Source organism: Babylonia areolata, chromosome 35 (assembly GCF_041734735.1).
Source record: "Babylonia areolata isolate BAREFJ2019XMU chromosome 35, ASM4173473v1, whole genome shotgun sequence".
Taxonomy (NCBI): domain Eukaryota; kingdom Metazoa; phylum Mollusca; class Gastropoda; order Neogastropoda; family Buccinidae; genus Babylonia; species Babylonia areolata.
Genome location: NC_134910.1, coordinates 4,645,712 through 4,672,585, shown reverse-complemented (window position 1 = coordinate 4,672,585; position 26,874 = coordinate 4,645,712). Strand labels below are relative to the sequence as shown.

General features: G+C 41.6%; 1 protein-coding gene and 1 long non-coding RNA gene across 2 annotated transcripts in view; both read right to left on the bottom strand.

The window, feature by feature from the left end:
- LOC143277768 (uncharacterized) overlaps positions 1 to 18,518 on the bottom strand; it is a 66,511-nt gene extending 47,993 nt beyond the window's left edge. The window contains exons 1-7 of the mRNA XM_076582669.1: positions 18,508 to 18,518; positions 17,275 to 18,179; positions 10,548 to 10,583; positions 7,200 to 7,268; positions 4,979 to 5,212; positions 3,473 to 3,595; positions 408 to 524 (exon numbers count right to left, since the gene is read on the bottom strand). Of these exons, the coding sequence (XP_076438784.1) occupies positions 408 to 524; positions 3,473 to 3,595; positions 4,979 to 5,212; positions 7,200 to 7,268; positions 10,548 to 10,583; positions 17,275 to 18,179; positions 18,508 to 18,518 (1,495 nt within the window). The remainder of the gene's footprint in view (positions 1 to 407; positions 525 to 3,472; positions 3,596 to 4,978; positions 5,213 to 7,199; positions 7,269 to 10,547; positions 10,584 to 17,274; positions 18,180 to 18,507) is intronic.
- LOC143278135 (uncharacterized) overlaps positions 17,643 to 26,874 on the bottom strand; it is a 15,497-nt gene continuing 6,265 nt past the window's right edge. The window contains exons 4-6 of the long non-coding RNA XR_013053843.1: positions 22,687 to 22,856; positions 19,495 to 19,601; positions 17,643 to 18,315 (exon numbers count right to left, since the gene is read on the bottom strand). This is a non-coding gene — a long non-coding RNA (uncharacterized LOC143278135). The remainder of the gene's footprint in view (positions 18,316 to 19,494; positions 19,602 to 22,686; positions 22,857 to 26,874) is intronic.

The following is a 26,874-nucleotide window of genomic DNA, read 5'->3' as shown; positions in this document are numbered from 1 at the left end:
AGAAAGGCTGAGAGAGACAGACAGAGATGATCGAAGGACTTCTGAAGAAGAATACCGGTTTCACACACACACAACACACACACACACACACACACACACACACATGTACATTTCTGCTGTGATATTTCGTTTTGCATTTAGTTGAGAGAGGGGTTGGCCAAAGTCATGCAGTCAAGCATAAAAGGTATGATCCTTTGCAAATCAAACGAATATTGGTATGTTTCCAAACCAACATTCCGCAAATTTCTTCAAAACGGAAGAGAGTCTCTCTGGGCTTTCATAATCACAGGAGACACAAAGAGAGACAGACAAACACAGATAGACAGACACAAAGAGACAAACACAGATACCAGACAGAGACAGACAAACACAGATGAACAGACAGAAACAGAGAAAAGACTTCTCACCCCATATCTGAAGCTCACAAACGTCCAGATTCTTCGACAACGGTGTCAAAACGTGGGATATCTTTTCAAAGCGAATAACACGGCCGGTCACTACACGGGTACACGTGACCGTTAGTTCTGGAACAGACACGTTTGTGTTAACATACTTATGTGAGCGTGTGTGAGGGGTTGTGGAAGGGTGGGGGAGGAGGGTGCGGATGTGTGTGTGTGTGTGCAGTTTTCCTTAAAATAAAGATTGTCACTGTGTGTGTGTGTGTGTGTGTGTGCGCACACACACACACACACACACACACACATGCAGAGGGGGAGAGTGAGAGAGCGGTTCGGGGGGAGAAGGGGAGAGAGAGAGAAAGAGAGAGAGAGGGGGGGGGGGGGGAAGAAGAGACAGAAGTATAACCTTGATATTTTCGTTGTCCACAAAGAAGAGTAATAAGTTTTTGTTTTGTTTTTATTCATTTTTTTTTTAATTAGAAACTTTTAAATAAAGAAAGAAAGAGAAAAAGAAACAAAATGCGCTTGAGGAGTAGGCATTGGAACTGGGAATATTTCCCCACTGATGATGTTTGCCAGAGGGCAGTACAGGCTGGGTATCGCAGCAAACAGCAGCTGTTTCACTTTTTTGACTGCTAAAAGGCTTACGACATCTTAGCCCCAGACTGATTATTGGACAGAGAGAAACAGTTTCAGTAGCTCAAGGAGGCGTCACTGCGTTCGGACAAATCCATATACGCTACACCACATCTGCCAAGCAGATGCCTGACCAGCAGCGTAAGCCAACTCGCTTTGTCAGACCTTGAGAAAAAATAAATAAAACAAAATAAAATAAGATAAAGTAACTAATCAATATTAATAATTTAACGTAAAAAAAAGTAATAATAATAATGAAAATAAAATAACAGAAGAGAGAGGAAAGAAACAACCTCACTTGAAAGCAAAGAGAAAGTCCCGATAGCTGTCAAGCGGCCAACCTCTCTCTCTCTCTCTCTCTTTTAACCGCATGTTTCTCACAACACGGGCACAAAGCTACAGGGAAGAACAAATGTGATAGGAGAAAACAAAATCTTATACAAAGAAAATCTTTCTTTTTCCCTTTTTTCCTCTACCCCTTGACTGCCATAAACGCATTACGTACATGCATATAGTGACGTCACTGATGACGTCATCAGAAAACGAGAAATAGCTCTGGAAGGCTGGAAATTCACATAGTTCGTCTAGAGTGGTATATCTCCAGACCATTTTCTCAGTTTTAGGCTTATTGTTTTGGATAATGTTTCATGACCTGAAACACCACTTTCTGCTGTTTTCCCCCTGGCACTGAAGGGGTTTTAAAACATTTTCTTAGAAAATTCTATCACTGAGAAAGTACCCGACTAACGTACTATGGGGGCCAGTTAAGGGATAGTGATCCACAGGGGGGACTCAGAAGGAACTCGTGATAGTAAAATCCCAAGGACAAAAAAATATTGGAAACTGCACCACAAACCTGATGGACTCGCTGCATGATGTGTTATATGCTGTGAGAAAGGAATCGAACTGAAAAGAATAAAGATAAACAAATAAAATGAATAAATGGATAAAAACCAAGTCAGTTACTCAAGGCGGCGTCACTGCGTTCAGACAAATCCATGTACGCTACATACACCACATCTACTAAGCAGATAACCGGCATATGACCCAACGCGCTTATTCAGCGTTGAGGGAGAATAAACCAAACCAGAGCAAAATGAGACAAATAAATCATTCGGAAATTACTGATAAGAATACTGATAGATAATAAGACGGATAAACAAATAATTTTGAATTAATACACATATGCACGCACGCACAACACACACTCTCCTACGTATCGCAGATCGCACAACACACACACACTCAAACACACACACACACACACTCTCTCTCTCTCTCTCTCCCCCTCGCTCACACACAGAGGCAAAACATATGCAGTGATGGCCTAGAGGTAACGCGTCCGCCTAGGAAGCGAGAGGATCTGAGCGCGCTGGTTCGAATCACGGCTCAGCCGCCGATATTTTCTCCCCCTCCACTAGACCTTGAGTGGTGGTCTGGGCGCTAGTCATTCGGATGAGACGATAAACCGAGGTCCCGTGTGCAGCATGCCCTTAGCGCACGTAAAAGAACCCACGGCAACAAAAGGGTTGTTCCTGGCAAAATTCTGTAGAAAAATCCACTTCGATAGGAAAAGCAAATAAAACTGCACGCAGGAAAAAGTACAAAAAAATGGGTGGCGCTGTAGTGTAGCGACGCGCTCTCCCTGGGAAGAGCAGCCCGAATTCCACACAGAGAAATCTGTTGTGATAAAAAGAAATACAAATATGCCAATATTATGCAGTTTCACAGATATGAAAACATTAACAAATGTACACAGGCCCAACACTACAACACACACACACACTCACATACACATATATAAACATGCACCCGCACATTCTAACATTCCGCGACTTCCACAATTGGCTACAGCACACACACAAACAAACACACACACACACCAACTCCCAGCACACACACACACACAAACAAACAAACACCCCCCAACTCCCAACACACACACACACCCCAACTCCCAACACACACACAAACACACACCAACTCCCAACACACACACACACACCTACACATTCCCCAAAGTGGAGGAAGAACGCCCCCCCCCCTCTCAACTCCCTACCTCCCCCCCCCCCACCCCAAAAAAGACAACAACAAAAAGACAAAAAACCGAACATACACACACAAAAACAACAACAAAAAACAAAACAAAAAAAATCCGATGATAATCACCTTCATCATCATCACTGACATAATTAAAAACAACAACAACAAAAAGAACAACAACAAAACAACAACAACAACAAAAAAAAACAAAAAACGATGATAATCACCTTCATCATCACTGACATCATTAAAAACAACAACAACAAAAAAAAGAACAACAACAACAAAAAAAACAACAACAACAACAACAAAACCAAAAACGATGATAATCACCTTCATCATCATCACTGACATCATTAAAAACAACAACAACAACAACAAAAATCAGTTCTTACTTTCCTTAAGATTACGTGTTTGTTCGACGATCCGTTTCTCATCTTTGCTCAAAGTGAAGTGATAGCATGTCTGATAGTCAATACTGATTAACGTGGCGGCCAGATTTGCTGCTCCACCTTGTCCTAAAAAATAAAAAAAAGGCGGGGGTGAGCGGGGGCGCGCGCATGCTCTGAATAAAATCAATATAACAGAGAGAGAGAGAGAGAGTGTACTTTCATGTGTGTGTGTGTGTGCGTGTTGTGTGTGTGTGTAAACATCAAGTGCTAATTTCCTGTTCTTCACCCCAGCTTGCCGTAGTGATGGTGGTGTTGAAGTGGCGGTGATGGTGGTGGTGGTGCTCCTGTTCGTGGTGGTGGTGGTGTTGGTGTTGGTGGTAGTGGTAGTGGTGGTGGTGGTGGTGGAGTCGTAGTGGTGATGTTGGAGGTGATGGTGGGGATGATAGTGGTGGTACTGGTAATGATGGTGGTGATGATGATGGTGGTGGTGGTGGTGATGGTGGTGGTGAGGGGGGTGATGATGATGGTGGTGGTGGTGATGGTGGGGGTGATAGTGGTGGTACTAGTAATGATGGTGGTGATGATGATGATGATAGTGGTGGTGGTGGTGGTGATGGTGGTGGTGATGGTGGTGGTGAGGGGGGTGATGTTGGTGGTGGTGGAGGTGATGGTGGGGGTGATAGTGGTGGTACTGGTAATGATGGTGGTGGTGATGATGATGATGGTGGTGGTGGTGGTGGTGAAGGGGGGGTGATGTTGGTGGTGAGAGGGGTGATGGTGGTGGTGGTGTGATGGGGGTGATGGTGGGGGTGATGATGGTGGTGGTGATGGTGGTAGATGGTGATGGTGGTGATGATGGTGGTGGTAGCAGTGGTGAAGATGGTGGTGATGGTGATGGTGGTGGTGATGATGGCGGTGATGATGGTGGTGGTGATGGCTGTTTTGGTGGAGGTGGTGGTGGCGGTGATGGCTAGGTTACTATCATCACCATTGGTGATGGTGGTGGTGTTATTGGCAGCTGTTGTGGTTGTGATGGTGGTGGCGGTGGCTATGGTGGCTGTGGTACTGTTGCTGAGGGTGGCTTGCTGGTCATTACTATCATCATGATCATTGTTGTTGTTATCATCATTTTATTATTAGCATCATTATTGTTATTGTCATCATTACATATCTTAATTATTGTCGTTATTAATTTTATCGTCATCATCATCATCATTATTATTATTATCAGCAGCATCATATTATCATTATTGTTATTAATATTATTATTATATATTTTTAATTGTTATTAATATTATTATCATCATCATTATGCATTTTTTAATTATTATCATTATGTGTTTTTAATTGTTATCATAATTATTAGTATTATCGTTATTATTATGTGTTCCTAATTGTTGTTATCTTTATTATTATCATCCTTATCATCATCATTATTATTGGTGGCGGCTGGCCCCTTGCTTAGCTGCTGCTTGAGTTAGCAGAAGGCCGTGTCTCGGCATGACCAACCTCCTCTTCTGAAGAGCGTCATGTTCCGTAAAGTGAAGACGTACATCAGGTCCACTGTCCACCAGGCAGCCGGGTCGTCGTCCCTCGTGTGGAAGCAGTTGGCCCCAGGCTTGGACTTGGGCACCCAGCGGTGCCCCGTGTTGCCGTTGACGGCTCCACACCCCCCCAGGGACTGGGTGTACGAATCTTTGTACACGCTGCTCGTAATGGTTTTCTTGTTGAAGGCCACGTTCTCTGCAAGGGGCAGTGTTACGCCAGTGCTTTTTTTTTTAAGTGCTTTTTTGGGTGGTGGGGGTGGGGGTGGTGGTTACATCACTCCTACTGTTTACATAATATGTTTAAAAGATGTATGTATGTATGTGACGTTTCAATACCCCCGAGGGACCACGAGAATGCCTTTAGATTAATAAACAATGAGGCCAGGAGATCAAATGATGAACAAATAGTAAAGAGTGGTAACTCTCTCCACACACAAGGTACATAACTTCAAGCAAATGCTGCATGCGCTACCAATTCATCTAGCAACACAGGTATATAAAAGGTACATTGGAACAAACCCAGACACTTCCCCAAAAAAGGGAAGCGCCGGGCTTGCTCTTATACCGATTTTGTCTTTGTTTTGCTGTCTACATCACTCTTACTGCTTACATGATATGTTTAAAAGATGTCTGTCTGTATGTATGTATATAACGTTTCAATGCCCCAAATTGGCCACGACAAATAAACTAATTTTGCCTTTGTCTTGCTGTCTACATCACTCTTACTGTTTACATGATATGTTTAAAAGATGTCTGTCTGTCTGTATGCATGTAACGTTTCAATGCCCCCAAGGGGCCACGAGAAATAAACTAATTTTGTTCTTGTCTTACTGTCAGCACGGTATGTGTGAAAGATGTATGTACGTGACAATTCAATGCCCCCAATGGGCCACGAGAAATAAACTAATTTTGCCTTTGTCTTTGGGTTGGGTTTGTGTTGTTTTATTGTGTAGTATTACACAATACAGTATGGAGAGTGTTGTGTTGTGAAGTATAGTATAGTTTAGCTGTGTTGTGTAGGTGTACAGTAGCATATAGTGTAGTAGTGTATAGCACTGTATAATAGAGTATGATATAGTGGTGCGTCATCTAGTGTAGGTTAGTGTAGTGTAGTGTAGTGTAGTGCAGTGTAGCGTAGCGTAGTGTATTGTCGTGTAGTGCAGTGTAGTGCAGCATAGTGTAGTGTAGTGTAGTGTAGTGTAGTGTAGTGCAGTGTAGTGTAGCATAGCTGTTGCCGTGGGTTCTTTTACGTGCGCAAAGGGCATGCTGCACACGGGGCCTCGGGTAATCGTTTCATCCGAATAACTAGCGTCCAGACCACCACTCAAGGTCTAGTGGAGCGGGAGAAAATATCGGCGGCTGAGCCGTGATTCGAACCAGCGCGTTCAGATTCTCTCGCTTCCTACGCGGACGCGTTACCTTTGGGCCATCACTATGTGGAAGAAATCCACTGTCATAGGTGAACAGATATAATAATGATATGAATACACTCAAGGCCTGACGCTGGGCTATGCTGCTGGTCAGGCATCTGCCTAGCAGATGTGGTGTTGCGTATATGGATATGTCCGAACGCAGTGACGCCTTCTTGAGGAACTGAAAGTGAAAAGCTCTGTATCCGTCTCTCTCTCTCTGTGTCAATGTGCAAATGTATTCTGGTTCTTCCTTTTTTTTCAAACTTTTTTTTTTTTTTTTTTTTTAATGTCAGAGTGAACTTCTGGATACCGGGGGTTATACTTTTTATGCATGGTACTGACAGAACATCGGTTTATTGTCTCATCCGAATTTCTAGCGTCAACATTTTGTTGCCTGGTGGTGTTGAGTCCGTCACACTCGCTAGTATCCCCCACCCCCACCCACCCCTTCGCCACCCCCCCTCCTTCCCGCTAGACCTTGACTGGTTTGTGTGTGTGTGTGTGCCTCTGTGTGTGTGTGTGTGTGTGTGTGCGTGCGTGCGTGCGTGTGTTTGCGTGTATGTGAGCCTATGTGTGTGTGTGTGTTTGCTTGTGTGTGTGTGTGTGTGTGTGTTCTGAGTCTGTGGGTATGTGTGTGCTGTACGTGTTGTATGTGTGTTGGGGCTGGGGGAGCGGGGTGTTGGGGGGTGGAGTTGGGGGGGGGGGGGGGTAAGAATGTGTGGATGTAGGTGGGTGGGTGGATGATGTCAGTGTATATGCCTCACAACAAACCATATTGCTGTGTGGTGTAGGCAGCCGAATTGGAAGAACACGTCTCGCATTTGCAGCTGGATTTTCCCACTGGAAAGAAACACACACACACACAACACACATACACAACACACACACACGCGAAAGCACGCACGAAGCACGCGCCGTGATTGTATTTTTTGTGCGTGTGTGCAGTCTAATTATGTGTTTACAATAGTGAGACATAAATATAGACATTTTTTTAACACCCAGCCCCGCCATAAATTGTAAATATTAACACACACACACATATATATATATATATATATAAGCAAATTATAAACAGAAAACAAAAACATAAAAGAAACACAAAAAAAACCCAAAACCCAATGAAAACACATACAACTCAGACAGTTCAGAGTGAGCAGCACCATCCTCAACCTGTTCTTTCAATCCGGTCTGTACTCATCTACAACCTGCTGTTTTTATTTTTATTATTTATTTATTTTTTTTAATTGTTTGTTTGGGTTTTTGAAGTTTTGTTGTTGTTTTTCTCAAGGCCTGACTAACTTGCGCGTTGGGTTACGCTGCTGGTCAGGCATCTGCTTGGCAGACGTGGTGTAGCGTATATAGGATTTGTCCGAACGCAGCGACGCCTCCTTGAGCTACTGAAACTGAAACCAGCTCCCTCTTAAGAAAACTGACAGGGAGAGACTGGACAGGATTGTTTGTTTCAGCTGCAGCCAAGGTCATTGGCCAGGACGTCCCCCCCTCCCCTCCCTCCCGAACATCTACACCAAGTGAAACGGAAAAAAAAAACAAAAAACAAAAAAAACCTGCGCTATTCTCCAGAACCCTGACGACCACGCACTGCACCCTGCCCTGTCAGACTGCTCCACACACTGGGACTCTGGTCGCTTGCTGTCGAATGATGAGGTGCAGGACAACGCGTTTCAAGAGCCTCGTTAATCCCGTCCGCCATCAGAGGCCGGAACGTGCTCAGGGGGAAGAACCCAGGAGATCTGAACTGGTGCCACCATATCTGCCACCCCAGTACTTATTTAGATAAGTTACACCCACCCTCCCCCCACTGCCTTCCAGCACTTCCTCCCCCCCCCCCCCCTCCCTTCACCCGTCCTTCCCTGTTTCCTTACCCCATCCCCTTTCCCCGTTTTTTGAACTGTACACCCCCCACACCCCCCACCCCCGCCCCCCTCCTCGGCGCAACACTCGGCTTGTATCACAGAGACTGACATAAGTTTACATTTGGGCCAACAGCAAAGTGAGAGCTGTATTATCAATGGTTTCTCCAGTCAATGGGAAACCATTTACAGCTTAGTCTTTTGTGAAAGACTGACTCAAACTAGGAGGCAAAATTGCACTGGTTCTTAGTGCTGCAGCCTTGTGGGCTAGTTTGCCTTTGGGAACCATCCCAACGCCGACTGTTCTAAAACCCTCTTGGCTGAGACAGTGGGGATGTACTTGGGTAAGACACTCTCCACTATAACCAAATTCTGGCCCAAATAGTCGGAACAGCAGTTGTCTCCTCTGCTGTTCTGATGATCATAGTCGGACACGATTGTTAAAAATTTTTTTTTTTTTAAACAACAAAAAAAAAAACCGCTCCCAGCACTACCGCCACCCCCTCCCTTCCCTGTTCCCTTACCCCTATCCACTTGCCCGGGTTTACTGAACTGTGACACTCCTCACCACCTGTGTATGCTGGATCGACTGACTGGTTGTGTGACTGAGTGCTTTTGACCGATTTGATGGGTTGGTGTCTGGCTGCCTGGTTCAGTGAACTGATTGATTGTTTCAATTATGGTGTGTCCATTCAATTGTGTGTGATGTGTGTCTGCGTACGCGCGCACGTACGTGTGTGTGTGTGTGTGTGTGTGTTTGCTTGATGTTTTAGTTTCGGAAATCTTAAACTTGGATCTGGTCTATTAAGCTTACAAATGTCGTGTGTGTGTTGTGTGTGTGTGTGTGTGTTTGTGTGTGTGCGTGCGTGTGTGTTCTTTAATACTGCAGTTTTATTACTAAAATTTTTAGGTATTGCGTGTAGTGTTTTAATCCCAGGCTGTGCCTAGTTTCTAGTACATGACAAGGTTAAGGAGTCTTATTCATTCATTCATTATTATTATCACTAGTAGTAGTGGTGGTGGTGATTGTGGTGGTAGTAGTAGTAGCAGTAGTAGTATCATTGTTGTTATTATTGTTACTGTTGTTGTTGTTGTTACTGTTGTTATTGATGTTGTTATCATCACCATCATCGTCATCATCATTTTTACTACTATTATTATTACTGTCGTTGCCATCATTTATGTATTTGATTATTTAATCATTCAGCTATGTTATTTATTAATGTAACCTACTTCTTTATATCTGAAGGTAGTTTGACATGTTGGGTTTTTTTTATTGTTTTTTTTTTTATAGTAATTTCTAATAATGAGTGTGAAATGGAGACTGATGGCGGGCGCATGGATATTTGATGCAGCTGAGATTGAGCAAATGGCTTATGTATGTCTATATTTGTACTGTATAGAATTTAATTGTGTGCCACCACACACCAAGCATCTCCTTTTAAGGACAATAAATTATCTTGTGTTCTTGTGAACCAAACTTGCCCATCACAACTAACCTGCAAAGAGGAAGCAAAAAGAAAAAAAAAATGTGTGTGTGTGTGTGTGTGTGTGTGTGTGTGTGTGTGCGCGCGCGCGATCGCGCGCGCGTGCAAACGGGTACATTCATGTGTGTAACAAATGCCGGTGTGAGCGCACATGAGCGTATCTATTATTATCAAGTACATAATCATACCATATCCGTCTCTCTTATAGTCTAAGTCTGTATACACACAAGCACATACGCACCTGCACTAAGACTGTGAAACACAGTTAGACAGAGAGACAGAGACAGAGACACAGAGAGAGACAGAGAGAGAGAGAGAGATATGCACAACTACAAAAGAAGAGAGAGGGGGGAGGAGAGAAAGAGAGTGAGAGATAAAGAAAGAGAGGGAGACACTGACACTATTTTAATGAAATACATTTATTTTTGATTCATGGTCAACACACACACACACACACACACACACACAACACACACAGAGAGACAGAGAGAGAGAGAGAGAGAGAGAGAGAGAGAGAGAGCAACCATGCACTTACACACGACGCAGATATAGGATCATGAAAGATAGGAAGAGATAAAGAAAAATGCAGAGAGAGAGAGAGGGGGAGAGAGAGAGAGACGCAGACGATGATGAGAGAGAGAGAGGGAGAGACTGAGGTAGGGTGACAGAGGCAGACAGACAGACAGACAGATAGGCAGACAGACAGGCAGACAGACAGACAGACAGATGGAGGCTATTAAGAAACACTAGGTGTGACTGACCTGGTGTTCGAACGACTAACTCGTCTCCATCTGGACCTGTCATGATAATTCAACATTGATGATAATGGTGATATTGGTGATGATGACGACGGTGATAATGATGACGATGATGATGGTGGTGGTGATGATGATGATGATGATGATTAGGATAACAACGATGACGACGATAATGACATGTGACGACTGGTTGCTTTATCGCTTGCACTCCAATGGCAACTGATAAAAATTTAACGTTTACGTCACACACACACGTACGCACACACATGCAGACAAAATGGCGGAGCCTACTGGCAGATGAATTTCAACTGCAGTCAAAGTTCTCTCAGTGACTGAAAAATACGAACCAGAAGTTTCAGCAACACTGCGACGCCAAAGACAACAACTCGTGGCGCAAAACGACATACTGGGGCATCTGTGGACGATGCCTCCAGTCCAGCAACACTGCCTACCAAGACCGACCAGCGAGACAAGCAGCAGCTGACAGTGATACCTTCGCTGGCCGCAGTGCAGTCTCCATCGACATCAGCGGTGTGCGGGAGTGCAGATGCCCCTGCGGAATTGCGTGAGGCGATTCTGGCACTGTGTGGACGGATTTCACTGCTTGAGGGAGCGATAGAGGAGCAAAAGAAGACAACTTACATCAGACTGGCTGGTGTTCGCATGGAAACCAGAGGGACACAAACCGACTCCTGCACTTAACAGCACCAACATACGCAGAGGCAGTGAGGTCCGGTCCCTCTGCCACACCAGGGAAGCTGTCCACACCGACAGCCTCCACACCACCAAAAGATAGGCAGAATACAATAGCAATGGGCCCAAATCGAGAGGAAAAAGTTGAGTTGCCAAGCCCAAGAATGACGTCAATTTATCAACCACGCAATACCCGAGAAATGACGTAAAACCCAAACAAAAGAAAACTTCTAAACTAAAAAAACGAAATCAAATGAAAACAAGCAAGAACTTCCGACAACCCTTATTCTTCACGATTCAGTCATGAATGGTGTAGAAAGAAATCGGCTAGGGCACTCATATTGGTTCCATGCATCAAAGAAACGAACCCCCACAGTGAGCGCTGCGCAACAATGCCTACAAGAACTTGGCTCTGGTGAAAAACAGCCCGAAGCAGTGGTCATTCATTGTGGCATTAACGACCTGAAAACAGCTGACCCTGAAAAATCATGTAAATCTCTAGTGCACGTCTTGAAAGACACGGCGAAAAAACACTCAACAACGAAAATCGTCGTAAGTAAAATTACGGTCGTGAAAGATGAACGCACAGAAATGAAACGTGAGCTGTTCAACGCCATGCTAACTTCCGAGCTTTATGACGAGAAAAACATTTCTTTTGTAGATAATACCAACATAAAACTTCATCACCTGTGGGACAGTTTGCACCTCACGAGGAAGGGGACCAGTCTACTGGCAGGGAACGTGGGGCGTGTTGTCAGGGACCTGCTGTGGGAGACTCCCAGGAGACCTGCCCGATCAGCGCATCGCTATCAACACCATGCCTACCCCGCCTTCCCCCAGCCCACATGGAAGAACCCATTCAGCAACCTGATAGACTGGTCTTCGGATTGATCACTGGCAAAACTTTTACTTGTGTTCAGATTTGATTTATTCCCATGTGAACAGGACGCTCTGCTGTGAACTGTTCTACTATTTAATCTCTGCTTTCAACACTATAATCATTCATACATACTCGTTTAGTTTACTGATTCATAACCTACCAATTCTTTTTAATTATATATTATTAGTGTTATTATTTAGTTTGATATATTTTTTGTGTTCCGTTAAATTAGTTAACTTTCTGGAACTGTGATCAACTAGAGACAATCATTGAACTTTCTCGAGCAATGACGGTCGACAACAACCTAAATGTGTTTCAATGGAACTGCCGATCTATTGGTACAAACTGTGATCACTTAGTGCAGCATCTGGCGATTCATAACTATCATTTGCTAGCACTTCAATCTCTAAATGTTAAAAGAGATAAACTTCCTAAATTTAGTCACTATTACTTTCCACCATTACATCAAAAGGTGGATACCAATGAGAAAATCAGCACAGCGATATACATTCGAGAAGGGGTCAAGTACACTCCATGCCCCAGCCCCGTTCCACCAGATACACCAAATAGTCATTCTTGTGCTGTAAAAGTCCAGTTTAATTCTTCACTCTTGACTGTCATATCTGTATACCTACCTCAGGGTCCAAATGACTTTAATACAGAGTGGATTCGAACCTTACGGACAGACCAGGACAAAAAAGTTCTCATCACGGGAGACTTTAATGCACACTCGCCATTTTGGGAGAAAGGCTGCCAGTCGATCACAAGCAATCGTTTTATTGAAATCATTGTAGATGCTTCTCTATACCTACTTAACGATGGCAGAATAACACGTGTCCCAGACAATCCAAGACATAGAGCAACTGCCATAGATCTTACTTTAATCTCACCAGATCTGGCACCAATATGTGACTGGCATACACTGAATGACACTCTTAATAGTGATCATTTGCCTATTATCACAAGACTTGAATCAAAAATATCTCAGTCGATAGATCCAACAGAGGATAAAATTCCAAAATTTAATTACAGACTTGCGAACTGGGATAAATTCAGAAGTTTGCTTTCATCGTTTCAAATTAACAACATAAACGATACAGATGTCAACAGTTTATATTCGATATTTACAAATGCAGTCATCACCGCTGCGAATGAATCTATTCCAAAGTTCAAATCGGTTCAAGATCATAAGCACTCTGGTAATATCTGGTGGAATGAGGCTTGTGAAACAGCAAAGAAAGAAAAGAAGTCAAAATTTAAAATATACTTAAAAGTACAATCCCCCCAAAATCATTTAGAGATGAAAAAAAGCTAAAAATAAAGCAAACAGTGTTAACGCACAAGCAAAAAGGCAGTACTGGTCGTCTCTGCACAAATGAAGTTTTCAATCACAAAGATATGCAAAAGGTATGGGAAAACAAAAACAATGAAAAATGGAATATATTTACCACAATGCCTTATTAAACTGGACCATACAGATCTACCTTCAAATACTGAAAAGGCAGAGGTTTTTGCTGACATGTTTGGTATTCATAGTAGAAACACTGGTTTGTCAGAAGAAAATAGAAAGTACAGAGAAAGCCAAGAGAAAAATGAAGCATACCAAGATTCAGAGAGCGTAAATCACCTACATATAAATAGTGAAATAACACCAGATGAAATAAAGGAATGTCTCTCAAATATCGGCAGCAAAAAACAGCAGTTGGTTTAGACGGAATTTCAAACGAAATGTTGAGACATTTGCCTGGAAATTTGACTGATTTCTTACACTTAATTTTAAAGAAATGTTGGTCTGATGGTGACATTCCTCTTGTATGGAAACAATCAATCGTTGTCCCAATACACAAACAGGGCAAACACAGAACAGATAAAAACAGTTATCGACCAAATGCCTTTACATCGCATGTATGCAAACTAATGGAAAAAATTGTTCTAAAAAGACTTGTTCATTATTGTGAGAAGTATAGTGTAATTCCTATAAACCAAGCTGGCTGTAGAAAAAGGTAGATCCTCCACAGAACATCTAGTCAAACTGACTACACAGGTAAAGCAACAGTTTGCAAGGCGAAAAAACGTACTAGCGACTTTTTTTGATGTGAAAAAAAGCATACGACCAAGTGTGGCACGCTCGACTTTTATATAAATTGAAAAAATATCGGTATCACAGGCAACATGTATGATTATATTAGAAGTTGTTTTTTTTTTTTGTTTTTTTTTTTTTGGTTTGTTTGTTTGTTTTTTTATCAGATAGATCTATACAAGTAAGAATAGGAAATACCCACACAAACCCGTTATTAGAAGTGTTTTTTTTATTATTATTATTTTTTTATTATATCAGATAGATCTATACAAGTAAGAATAGGAAATACCCACACAAACCCCAGACAATTACACATGGGGTTACCACAAGGATCAGTAATTTCGCCGGTTTTATTCAATATATTATTAGCAGATCTACCTAACAAGCTAGCTAAAGATACAGTCTTGGTTCAATTTGCTGATGACATTTGCTTATGGATGAAGGTGACAATGAAAAATAAAACGCCTACTAGGACACTGAATTACATAAAGAAAGTATACCAGCGGGAACTTGATAAAATCAGCAACTTTAGACAGAAAATGGCTTATCATTGTCCTTAGAAAAAACAAATGTGATGCTATTTAATACAGGGTCAGACCCAGAAAAGTTCCCCGTGTTTACAATAAATGGTACTATCATCAGATATACACAATCTGTTAAATTTTTGGGAGTCTATCTTTCTTCAAAGCTTTCGTGGAATTATCATATTGACTACATGCTAAACAATGCAAGGTCTAAATTTCCTTAAAATAATTTGTAAACAGCACTGGGGGCAAGATAGCAAAGCGTTGATAAATCTCGCTACCTCCCTCGTACGTTCACGCTTGACATACGCTCAAGAGGTATTTTTCAGTGCTCCACTGCATTTGCTAAAGAAGCTGCAAAGCATTGATTGTAAGTCTTATAAACTCGTTCTAGGTGTGCCCATTCTTACATCAAATTTAGGGACTTATAGAGAAGCAGGTGTTTTATCTCTTGATGAACAAAGGAAAGCTTCAGCCGCGAAATTCGTTATCAAATCTTTCGCATATGAAGTATTTTCAAAAGAAGAAGCTAATTTGAGTTCACAAAAATATTTTGCTAAAAGAGCTAAGACGATACAGTCTATGACATCCATTAATACATTTGCATCAGATATCATTAGTGCTACGGGATCAAAAGATAAGCAAATTGCAAAAGTACCTACTTTTTCACCAGTCCCTGAATGGGAGCAGTGTAAAGCTACCTTTGACATGGATTATACAGATTTATCCAAGAACCAGTCACCATTTTTGTTAAAACCTGAAGTGCTCTCACATACAGAAAATCAATATTCAAATTATCTAAAAACATACACTGACGGATCTGTTCTAGAAGATGGTAATTCAGGAGCGGCTTTTGTAATTCCTTCATTTAGAATAGAAAAATTATACTATATTGGTAGACAATATTCCATTTTCACAGCTGTACTTATAGCCATACTTATGGCCTTAAATTATATTTCAGACATTCCGAAAACTGTAAGTGAAATTTTATTATGTGTAGACAAAAGTCAGTATTACAAGCTATAGAATCTCCAAATTCAAAGAAGCGAATTGAGATGACAATGGAAATAAAACATATTATTCACCAACTGACAAAACAGGGCATTAAAATAACTTTCTGTTGGGTACCTTTGCTCTGTGGAATATCTTCAAATGAGTGGGTAGACCAAGCAGCTAGAAGAGCAGCACGTAATTTCGAAGGCGCAATACAACTAGTCATTCAAAATCCAGTTAGATCTACATGAATGCATTAGCTGTATAGAAAATGTATCAAGAAATCGATTTAAGAAATTACTTATAGATTCAAATAATCAATATTACCAATGTTGTATAAACACAAAGAATGCAGCTAATCCCAAACATTTTCTAAATTCGACACCAGCAGCACATTCAAGACAAATTACAAGTCTAATGTATAGACTTCGTTTAATTGCCTTTCGTACAAAATTTTCCAAATATATAAAATGTATATGCGGTAAGCAAATAACTATAAGCCACCTACTCATTCATTGTCCGAGCATAAGACAGTTACTTCCAAAAGATGTAGTTGATGACTTTTCTTCCAATATTTCATTAGCGACTGAAATGATTTTGAATGATTATTCATTGCTAAGAATGTTTTCAGAAATTTTAAACTCCAGTCCAGTTGGTATCCTCCTTTGATGTATTATATTTAATACTGTTATTTATATTTACATTGCTGTAGGTTAATACTTGTTGATATGCATATACATATTCTCCTTCCCATGACAACTCATTCAATACACACACAACCTCTTTAGACTTTTTCTTATGATATACTTTTCCTCTGATACATAACATGAACTTTTTTTTCTTTTTCTTTTTTCTTCTTTTTTTTTTTTAAACACTAATATTCACATGCATTCCCTTTCCTTTATACACTACTTTACTCCTTTCCGTCTAAAAACACTTATAGTGAATAGACGTTAAACTGAAGAAAACATCGGGTTTTTTGGGGTTTTTTTTTTTCTGCTTGGTAGTTGTTTTTTCGATAACGTCTTATCAAGAGCGTGTTTTTCTTTGCTTGGGTCAATATGCTTCCAACCAATCAGACTTCTTTATGACGCTTCTTCCCCGTTTTTATGGAAAGCGAAGACATCAGTTTAGTGCGTGGCCTTGTGATTCAGTGTATTACTGCATAACATATATGATTTAAAAAAATAATAACAACAACAACAACAATAACAACAACGACAATAATAATAATAATAATAATAATGAGAAGGAGATTGATTGATTGAATCCTTAATGGCTAAAAAATTAGGCGCAGTAAAGGCCTTTTTTTCTTTCTTTTTTTAAATTCTGCCAATTTAACGACACACACAAAAAACAACAACAAAAAAACGACACAAAACATAGAAATAAAGAAATAAAATAACTAAAACGACGAATAAGAAGAGGAAGAAGGAAACTATTCGCGCGATTGTCGTTGTTGTAGTCGTCGCTGTGGTGCGTGTGTGTATGTGTGTGTGGTGGTGTGTGTGTGTGTGTGTTGTGTGCAAGAGCGTGAGAGAGTGTGTGTGCTGTACTCACTCTGTCTGCGTATTCGTTTCAGTCGATTCCTCTTCGTACCGTTGCTCATCCACCGCAATACAGCCTCCATCAACACTGGGTCCCATGACTTTGTCCCTGCATACCTGTAAGGATGTGGCATCCTCACTGTGGAGACCTCCCCTATTCTTTTGTATCCAAGGTTGTTGGTTGTTTCCCTAACAAGCAACACTCCACCAGATCTGTGGCCTGTCTTACGAACTTGTGGAAACGTACCGTTAGTCTTTGTCACCTTTCTGACTTCTTTGTCAGTCAAAACGGCAGCAGCTTTGCCCGAGTTAAGTGTTGATTCTGCATGTCTCACTTCACCCTTGTCTTGCCCAGTACGGAGTTCGTCGAGTTCGGTTTGTGTTTTGTGTGGTTTCTGAATACTGTCTTTGTTTTTCCGACAGTTGAAAGAAGCTGATGAATTGTGCGCCTCGTCAGATTCCTCCTCCCTATTGTGCGCCTCGTCAGATTCCTCCCTATTGTGCGCCTCACCAGATTCCTCCCCACTGTGCGCCTCTTCAGATTCCTCCCTGTTGTGCGCCTCACCAGATTCCTGCCTATTGTGCGCCTCACCAGATTCCTCCCTATTGTGCGCCTCACCAGATTCCTCCCTATTGTGCGCCTCTTCAGATTCCTTCCTACTGTGTACCTCTTCAGATTCCTCCCTATTGTGCGCCTCATCAGATTCCTTCCTATTTGGCGCCTCTTCAGATTCCTTCCTATTTTGGAGCCTCCGGATTGCCGATGGACGCGGAGTTCCTCCATGCCTGTAACCTCGCGGATTATCGACGATGCGGACATGCGGTTCCATGACGGCAGCTTTGTTCTCTGCTAGGAATGTTAAGCCGGACGCCTTCCCTTGTGTCTGCCGCTCGGGAGGAGCAGCTCCAGTCTTGTGTCTGCCGTTTTGAAATGCATTTTTGTGAAGACCCCTGTGAGATGCACTGCTATACAGGTGGTAGGATGGTGGTGGTCTACCGTTGTGCAGGTTGGGTGGACCCTCCGGTGATGTCTGGGCCCTGGCATGGGCGGCCACTGGAAATACACGTGGAAGGGTGGGGGAGAGTGGGGGGAAGAGAAGAGGAGGGGGAGGAGGGGTGATGGGAAGAAGAAGGAGAAGGAGAGAGAGACAGGCAGACAGAGAGAGAGAGAGAGAGAGAGAGAGAGAATGAATGAATGAATCTTTACTTTCGAACAGTGAAGATATTAGCACTTTGACTGACTTACATGTCCGCCATTGTTCTAAGAGACACACAAACAATTACATATATAAATGTTGTTATTATACTCTATACATGTATAATGTACTAGAATAACGCAGTGTCAAACTGAGAGACACAACATCGCTAACAGAGAGAGAGAGAGAGAGAGAGAGAGAGGAGGAACCCTACCATCACCAAACCGCAACTACTACTGCATAATAAAAGCATGGTTTCTGCTAGTAATCCAGATGAATCTTTGCTATTTCGGCTATAGATCCCAGATCTAAAAAATACAACTAGAAGTAATGAGGATCTCTGGTACTTCAGCTAGTTTCCAGATCTAGATTAAAACAACAACAAAAACTAACTGCTGCCATACAGTATTGGCTGACATAATGTTCGAACACACACACACACACATAAAAGGAAGATTACAACAGCAACCAAATGCACACACACACACACACACATATATATATATATATATATATATATATGTGTGTGTGTGTGTGTGTGTGTTAACTGTTTCAGTCGATTACTGACAAATGATATTTATACACCAAAAACTTGTCAAATAGAAATGGCCTCACAGAGCAGTCTCCTTATGATACAACTTACAGTGATACAACTCACAGTTGGTGTGTTAACTTACCTCTGGATTTCAGGATCAATATCTTCAGTTAGTGTGGTGAGCTCGGTGGGAGCTTACTGTAAAATATACATCTAATGCGTTGTGCTGCGTCTCTGGGGTAAACCATTGTACCGGCGACCATCCCTTGGAATTTACAAGATACTTCAATCGGGGTTCCTAATTAATTCTAACAATCATCACTATGATGGGAATGATAATAATCCAAATTATAATAATAATATCATTTATTTTCAGTCTAATATCATCATCTTGGATGTACAGACTATAAATAAATAAACGAACGAACAACTCACAGTCTCCTAATGATACAACTTACAGTGATACAACTAACATAATTCATTGTGGACTTGCCGCGCCTACCTTCATTGTGTACCTGCCAACACAGCACCACGAACACCAACAAACTGATCCTCCTACACATTTCAGCTTCCCCGTCAGTCTGCATTCAGGTCATGGTGGAATCTGTTCTGGAAGAACAAACCAGACAAATACAATCTGTCTTGCCAATAAGCCACGCATGCAAAGTTTAGTATGTACAACCGATGACCCACACGGAGCAATAAACAGGTCTTCAAGACCTAAACATCGTACAGCTCAAGTTCAAGTTTGAAGGTGGTTGATGCAGAATTTATGACGTAATTTCGCCTTGACGTCAAATCATGCACGTGAACTGATGTTGGGTTATCAATAGCCTAAGGTCTGGATTGAAAAGAGCATCACACACTGCAAAATAATGTATATTGCTGTACAAAATAAAGGCCGGTGTTTTTTCTCTCTCTCTCACAGATTCTAAATGGTATATACCGAGTTTTTTGTGGACGAGCGCTTACACATTCTTGACGTTAACAGCTTTCCACGGGAAACTATTTCCATTCCTTCCAAATTGTTCAAATTTGAATTTCAGCATAATTTTCTCACAAACTCAGACGTCATAATATACGCGCGTATCATCTATTAAACGTAACGCTACAATGGGACTAATCAAAATGAAATGCTCATTTTTACGAACATGAAGACTGAAATGTGACGTACAGAGAACACAAAAATATATGTTTCTTTTCTGTTGATTTTGTGTACAATCCAGAAAAAAAAAAAATGAAATGACGAATTTTCAAATCTCATTTTATGACAATCCTAGCCTCAACTCTTACCAGTTTGCTGAAAATATTGAGTTTTGCTCAAATAACCACACTGGTGTCATTCAAGACTCAATATCAGACACTCACCAAGAAGCAAACTACTCAGATCATACACCAAATGAAAGATAATTAAATATTCTTTCACATGAAATCCATGTTTTATTGATTACCCGAATCAGAGATGAATGGCATCTATTCAAAGTAGGCCTTATAAGTAAAATTCTTATTTTATTTTGTTATCTTTTTATCCAAAACTCTCAAAAAACAACAACAACAAAAGTTCTTTCTACAGGATTCAAGACTACTACTCAAGGTCTAGTAGATGGGGTGGGGCGTGGGGGGGACTGAGGGGGGGCATAATGGCGACTATGGGATTTCGAACCAGTGCACTCACATACTCTCACTTTATAAGCAGACGCGTTACGTCTGGGCCATCACTCCACTCTTTCAGGGTTGCTGCTTGCACCTGACTTGAGAGAAACATTCTCATTCGCGGAATGAGAAACACCCCTTAGTCTGTCAGGTACCCTTCTTTTGTAAAGAATGTTTCTTAAAACACAGTGTGTGTGTGTGTGTGTGTGTGTGTGTGTGTGTGTGTTTCAGGCTTGTGGTGCAATGTCTAGTTTCTAATCTCAAGAGTTTCTTTTAGCACCATGTGGGTTATTATCTCTTGTTACTGGTCCCCATTGGCCGTGTCTGGCAATGTTCCAATTCCAGATTTCAACACTATCATTGACACTATCGTTTTATTCAAAGATCTTATTTTTCCTCATGTTTTGAGGGACGTATTCGTAATAAAAGAGTTTCCTGCCAAAATATTGGAAGTTGCTCTGTGCTTAACTGTAACCTAATACATGTAGTCTCTGAATCCGGCTGTTTTATATTATTGTGTGCTAAATCACTATTTTCCTTCTTTCTTTTGTGAATTATTGTGCGCGAGCGCGCATGTGTGTGTGTGTGTGTGTGTGTGTGATGTTTATTGTAAAGCGCCTTGAGCTCTCTTTAAGGGAGGAAAGTGCTCGACAAATGTCCATTATTATTATTCTTTCTAGCTGATACTGAAATGTGACATTAGCGGTGAAAGGGTTAAGTTATCAAACTAGGTCATGGTTCCCTACGGAACTTCCAGACAAAAACAGGACTGCTCGCAGTTGGGACAAAACGTTGGTGGACTTCACACATCATCTCATCCAAGCAGTGACAAGTCCTGCAATGCATGGTTGTGTCGAATTGTTGCTGTTGTTTGTCACAGAAGATTTCTCTTTGTGAAATTCGGGCTGCCCTCCCCGCGGAGAGCACATCACTGCAGCGCAGCGACTCTTTCTGCAATGGGCATTTGTTTCAATGTAAAAGTGGATCCCTGTTTTCCCCCCCTACAGATTTTTGCAAGAGACAACCATTTGTTGGAAGTGCCGGAAAAAGAAGGGTGTGGGGGGCAGGGGGGGACGGAGGGTGGGGGGATGGTGGTGGTAAAAATCACCGGTCTATGTGTGGGAATGATGATAACATGCATATCTATATAGCGTCCGTCTTCGGTCGGAAACCTAGCTCTAAGCGTTTTACAAACGCGGGGGTCATTTGCACAGCTGCCAATAGGCGCTCATCATTCGGTTCCTGTGTCATTAGATTGGGTTTCAGTCAAGCACAGATACACTCATACAGACGTGTAACATTTGAAGTGTAGGACCATTTTGTTTATTTACCCCCCACCCCCACCCCCGCCCCCCACCACGTAGGTAGCCATACTCCGTTTTCGGGGGTGTGCATGCTGGGTATGCTCTTGTTGCCATAAAAAAACACCGAACGCTGACACGGGTTATATGAACTTTAGCGTGCGTATTTGATCTGCGTGCGTATACACACGTAGGGGGTTCAGGCACTAACAGGTCTGCACATAATTATGTTGACCTGGGAGATCACACACACACACACACACACACACACACACAAACCCATACCGTGTCAAAACCACCCTCTCAATATTTCAAGCTGAAAGTGTGACCCGAAAGTATTATATATCACTTTCTCAATGTCTGACTTTAAAAAAAAAATCAGTACAAATATAAGACACTCCAAAATGATAATTCAACTGAAGATCTTTATTAAAGAGATGTCACAGAATGTGCAAAACTCAATACAAGACATTCCCAAAACTGACACAGAGAAAACAGAGGGAAAGAGAACGAGTGACAGAGACAGACAGACAAAGAGACTCGAAAACAAAAGAGACAGACCGACTCACGGACAGACGCAAAATTCGAGATCGAGAGACAGAGACAGAGACAAGAGTGCCAGACACAGACAAAGACAATCATTTAAAGACCCCCCCCCTCACCCCCCCACCCCCTAACACACACACACCCAGCATCCCCCTTCCCCCCAACCCCTCCCAGAAGTGTTGCTCAGACTGTACTCTCTGCCACAGAAGATTCAAGTTCGGTTTCAGCATTCTCATCGGTCTGGAAGTCACTTTCGGAGACCTCGGTGTTTGTGGCGGTTGTGGTACTGGCGTCATCGTACAGCTCAGATTCCAGACCATGCACGTGGTCCTCCAGCTCTGATAGACGATTCTTGTGGTCATCCCTGGACAATACCAATGAGGGAAAAAAAATCATATGGGCTTGAATAAGCCCTCACTGGGACTGCCGATCCTTTGAAAACAAACAAATAAAAAACAAGAGAGGCAAGGCCTTCAAGACTCACTTGTGATACACTTAAAAAAAAAAAAAAATCTAATCGTTAAAATGTGTTCTGTATCTGTTATTATAAAGCTTCGCGTTTAAAAAAAAGAAAAAAAAAAAGGAAAAAAAAGAAAAAAAAAGAAAAAAAAAAAGTCCTAACCAGATTCGAACCCCGCATGTTCGGGTGAGAAGAAACTGCCTTATCCATTACACTATCGTGGCTCCTTAACTGACGTTGTATAATTTAACATTTGAACATACTTTTTTAAAGGGCGATAAATCAATTGCGGTATTCGCAGTGAGAATGCTGTTTAAATCATATTATTCTGGTTATCTTGGGCATTCAAAAAATCTTTAAGGGCAATTTAAAAAAAAAAAAAAAACAAAAAAAAAAAAACAAACCACAACACTTTTTAATGGCTATCTCCGCAATTACACTGCAACATTTAGCCGTTTTCACTAGATCTAGATAGATGTACAAGTTTAGTTACACCCGCCGGGAGTGTAGTACGACACGGTTGATTCAATTTCTCTTTTATGTTCATTCTAGTTTTATAGTTTTAAAGTTGATATGAACATTTAGTATTTTGCTAAACTAATAACATGTAGAGCCAAGTACAAGTACTTCTAAACGTCGTAAGAAGTGAAAAGGACTTCATTTTGAGAAAAGTCAAGACTGGATTTTTTTTCGTTTCATCGTGATCAATTCAAAGGTATTAACTCGCATGGTTTACAATTTCTGACTGTGAATTCCGACTGATTCTGTGGATATTTTTATGGCAGTTTGGGGCATAATCCAGTAAGTGATCAGGCGTTCACAAATCTTTCTCTGGATAAATATTTAACAGTCTCCTTCTCCAACTTTCCATCACATGTTATTGTGCATTGTCCATTGAATATAGGATTGAACGGGCAGGTCAACAACTTGAAACAAAATGGCGTCGTTCGCATTCGCGAAGAATATGAGCACGCGCTTTGAATGTGTATAAATATGTGTACGCAATTGATTTTTACCCATGACCTTCAGGGCTCAGCCAACAGATCTGTAAAGTCCACTCGTCGTACTGATTTTAGTATTTACCGAAAAAGACCACTTGGGCGAACGAACACAGTGAAAGCCCTGTACACTGAGAGTAAAAAACACACAAGCTTTTTATGTATTTAGTATAATTACAAAATGTAATGTTTAAGATGAGAAAGATCAGTTTAAAGCAAATTAAGCCGCCTAGCATTAATTACAGAGTAATTTCCCTTTTTTACTCCCTGCACCAAAACGTTTGGAAGATAAATAAAATTTCCATGCTTAGCAAAAGAAGTTCCTGTTTGAACAAAAAATGATAATAATGACTGCTCTTGTTGTAGTGTCAAATATCAGATCAAAGGGCCAGGTTTAAAGAATACAAAAAAATAACAGTAAATGCAGTTTGCATATAATTAGGCTTCATTTTTCTTTTTTTTTGGTGCCCATCCCTGAGGTGCAATATTGTTTTAAACAAGATGACTGGAAAGAACTGGATTTTTCCTATTTTTATGCCAAATTTGGTGTCAACTGACAAAGTATTTGCAGAGAAAATGTCAATGTTAAAGTTAACCATGGACACAATGACACACACAGATAACCGAACACCGGGTTAAAACATAGACTCACTTTGTTTATACAAATGAGTCAAAACCAAGCAAACAGCCTGGCAATTATTATTTTATTTTATTTATCTATTTATTATTTATTTTGCTGGCGGCCAGGTTCTTATTTTTATCTGCTGGTCAGCCATGCCTGCCACCCAAACCCCGACGATGGATTTTAAAGGCAGTTACTGCATTTTTTGTGCTCTTTACATTAAGCATTGACTGTGCTGAACAAAATTAGAGCGAAACCTTTTGAGGAAGAAATGCACAGGAATACCTGGTGCTGGTGGCTGCACACCCTGACTTGTCAGCTCAGTCTGTGTGCTTGAGGTGGCAGTACTTTGCTGACCAACAACATACACGTACCTGGGCAGCAGCCATAGGGTTAAGGATGTTTTATTCCCTGTTTTACTTTCCTCTGAACATGTTTTGCTGTTTGACTTTCCAGTTCCACTTTCCATCACGTGATTTATGTCTGTTGCGGACCAGAGACTGTTGTTGGGTGTTGTGCTCGTGATAAGCCTTTGGGTGGTACACAAAACATGTTCTGTGTTGTGCTGTGCTCGTGATAAGCCTTTGGGTGGTACACAAAACATGTTCTGTGCTGTGCTGTGCTCGTGATAAGCCTTTGGGTGGTACACAAAACATGTTCTGTGCTGTGCTGTGCTCGTGATAAGCCTTTGGGTGGTACACAAAACATGTTCTGTGTTGTGCTGTGCTCGTGATAAGCCTTTGGGTGGTATACAAAACATGTTCTGTGTTGTGCTGTGCTCGTGATAAGCCTTTGGGTGGTATACAAAACATGTTCTGTGTTGTGCTGTGCTCGTGATAAGCCTTTGGGTGGTACACAAAACATGTTCTGTGTTGTGCTGTGCTCGTGATAAGCCTTTGGGTGGTATACAAAACATTTTCTGTGCTGTGCTGTGCTCATGATAAGCCTTTGGGTGGTACACAAAACATGTTCTGTGCTGTGCTGTGCTCGTGATAAGCCTTTGGGTGGTATACAAAACATTTTCTGTGCTGTGCTGTGCTCATGATAAGCCTTTGGGTGATACACAAAACATGTTCTGTGCTGTGCTGTGCTCGTGATAAGCCTTTGGATGGTACACAGGACATGTGTGCTGTGCTGTGCTGGTGATAAGCCTTTGGGTGGTACACAAGACATGTTTTGTGCTGTGATGTGCTCGTGATAAGCTTTTGGGTGGAACACAAAATATGTTCTGTACTGTGTTGTAGTGGTGATAAGCCTTTGGATGGTACACAAAACATGGTCTGTGCTGTGCTTGTGGTAAGCCTTTGGATAGAACACAAAACATGTTCTGTGCCTGTGTTGTGTTAGTGATAAGCCTTTGGATGGAACACAAAGCATGTTCTGTGTCTGTGTTGTGCTCGCGATAAGCCTCTGGATGGCACACAAAACATGGTCTGTGCTGTGTTGTGCTAGCGATAAGCCTTTGGATGGTACACAAAACATGTTCTGTACTGTGCTCTGTTCGTGATAAGCCTTTGGATGGTACACAAAACATGTCCTGTGCTGTGTTGTGCTAGCGACAAGCCTTTGGATGGAACACAAAACATGTTCTGTGCTGTGCTGTGCTGGTGATAAGCCTTCGGATGGTACACAAAACATGTTGTGTGTTGTGTGCTGTGCTCGTGATAAGCCTTTGGATGGTATATCGAACATGTTATGTGTGCTGTGCATCGTGATAAGCTTTTGGGTGGTATACAAAACATGTTTTGTGCAGTGAACCGCTTAGAAGAAAAATCAACAAAATTTGGTATGGAAATCAGCGGGGAAAAAACAAAAGCGATGACAAACAGCAACTTCACATCAGAAATCAAAATCAAAGACCAGAAACTTGAAAATGTCCAGGATTCAAATATTTGGGATCTAACGTGACAGACGAGGGATCAAAACCAGAAATACTGTCAAGAATTGCCCAGACCACAGCCGCAATGACCAAGCTCAAACCCATCTGGAGAAACAGAAAAATCGCCATCAGTTCCAAAATCAGACTGATGCGCTCTCTGGTCATGTCAATCTTCTTATATGCATGTGAATCATGGACCCTCACAGCGGACTTAGAGAGAAGAATAAGAGCTGTAGAAATGAGGTGCTTCCGAAGACTCTTAGGCATCTCATACAAAGACCACATCACGAATGAAGAAGTCAAGAGACGCATCCGCAATGAAATCGGGCCCTATACTGAACTTCAAACACTCGCCAGACAACGAAAACTGAAGTGGTTTGGTCATGTCACACGCTCCTCTGGTCTTGCTAAAACAATCTTACA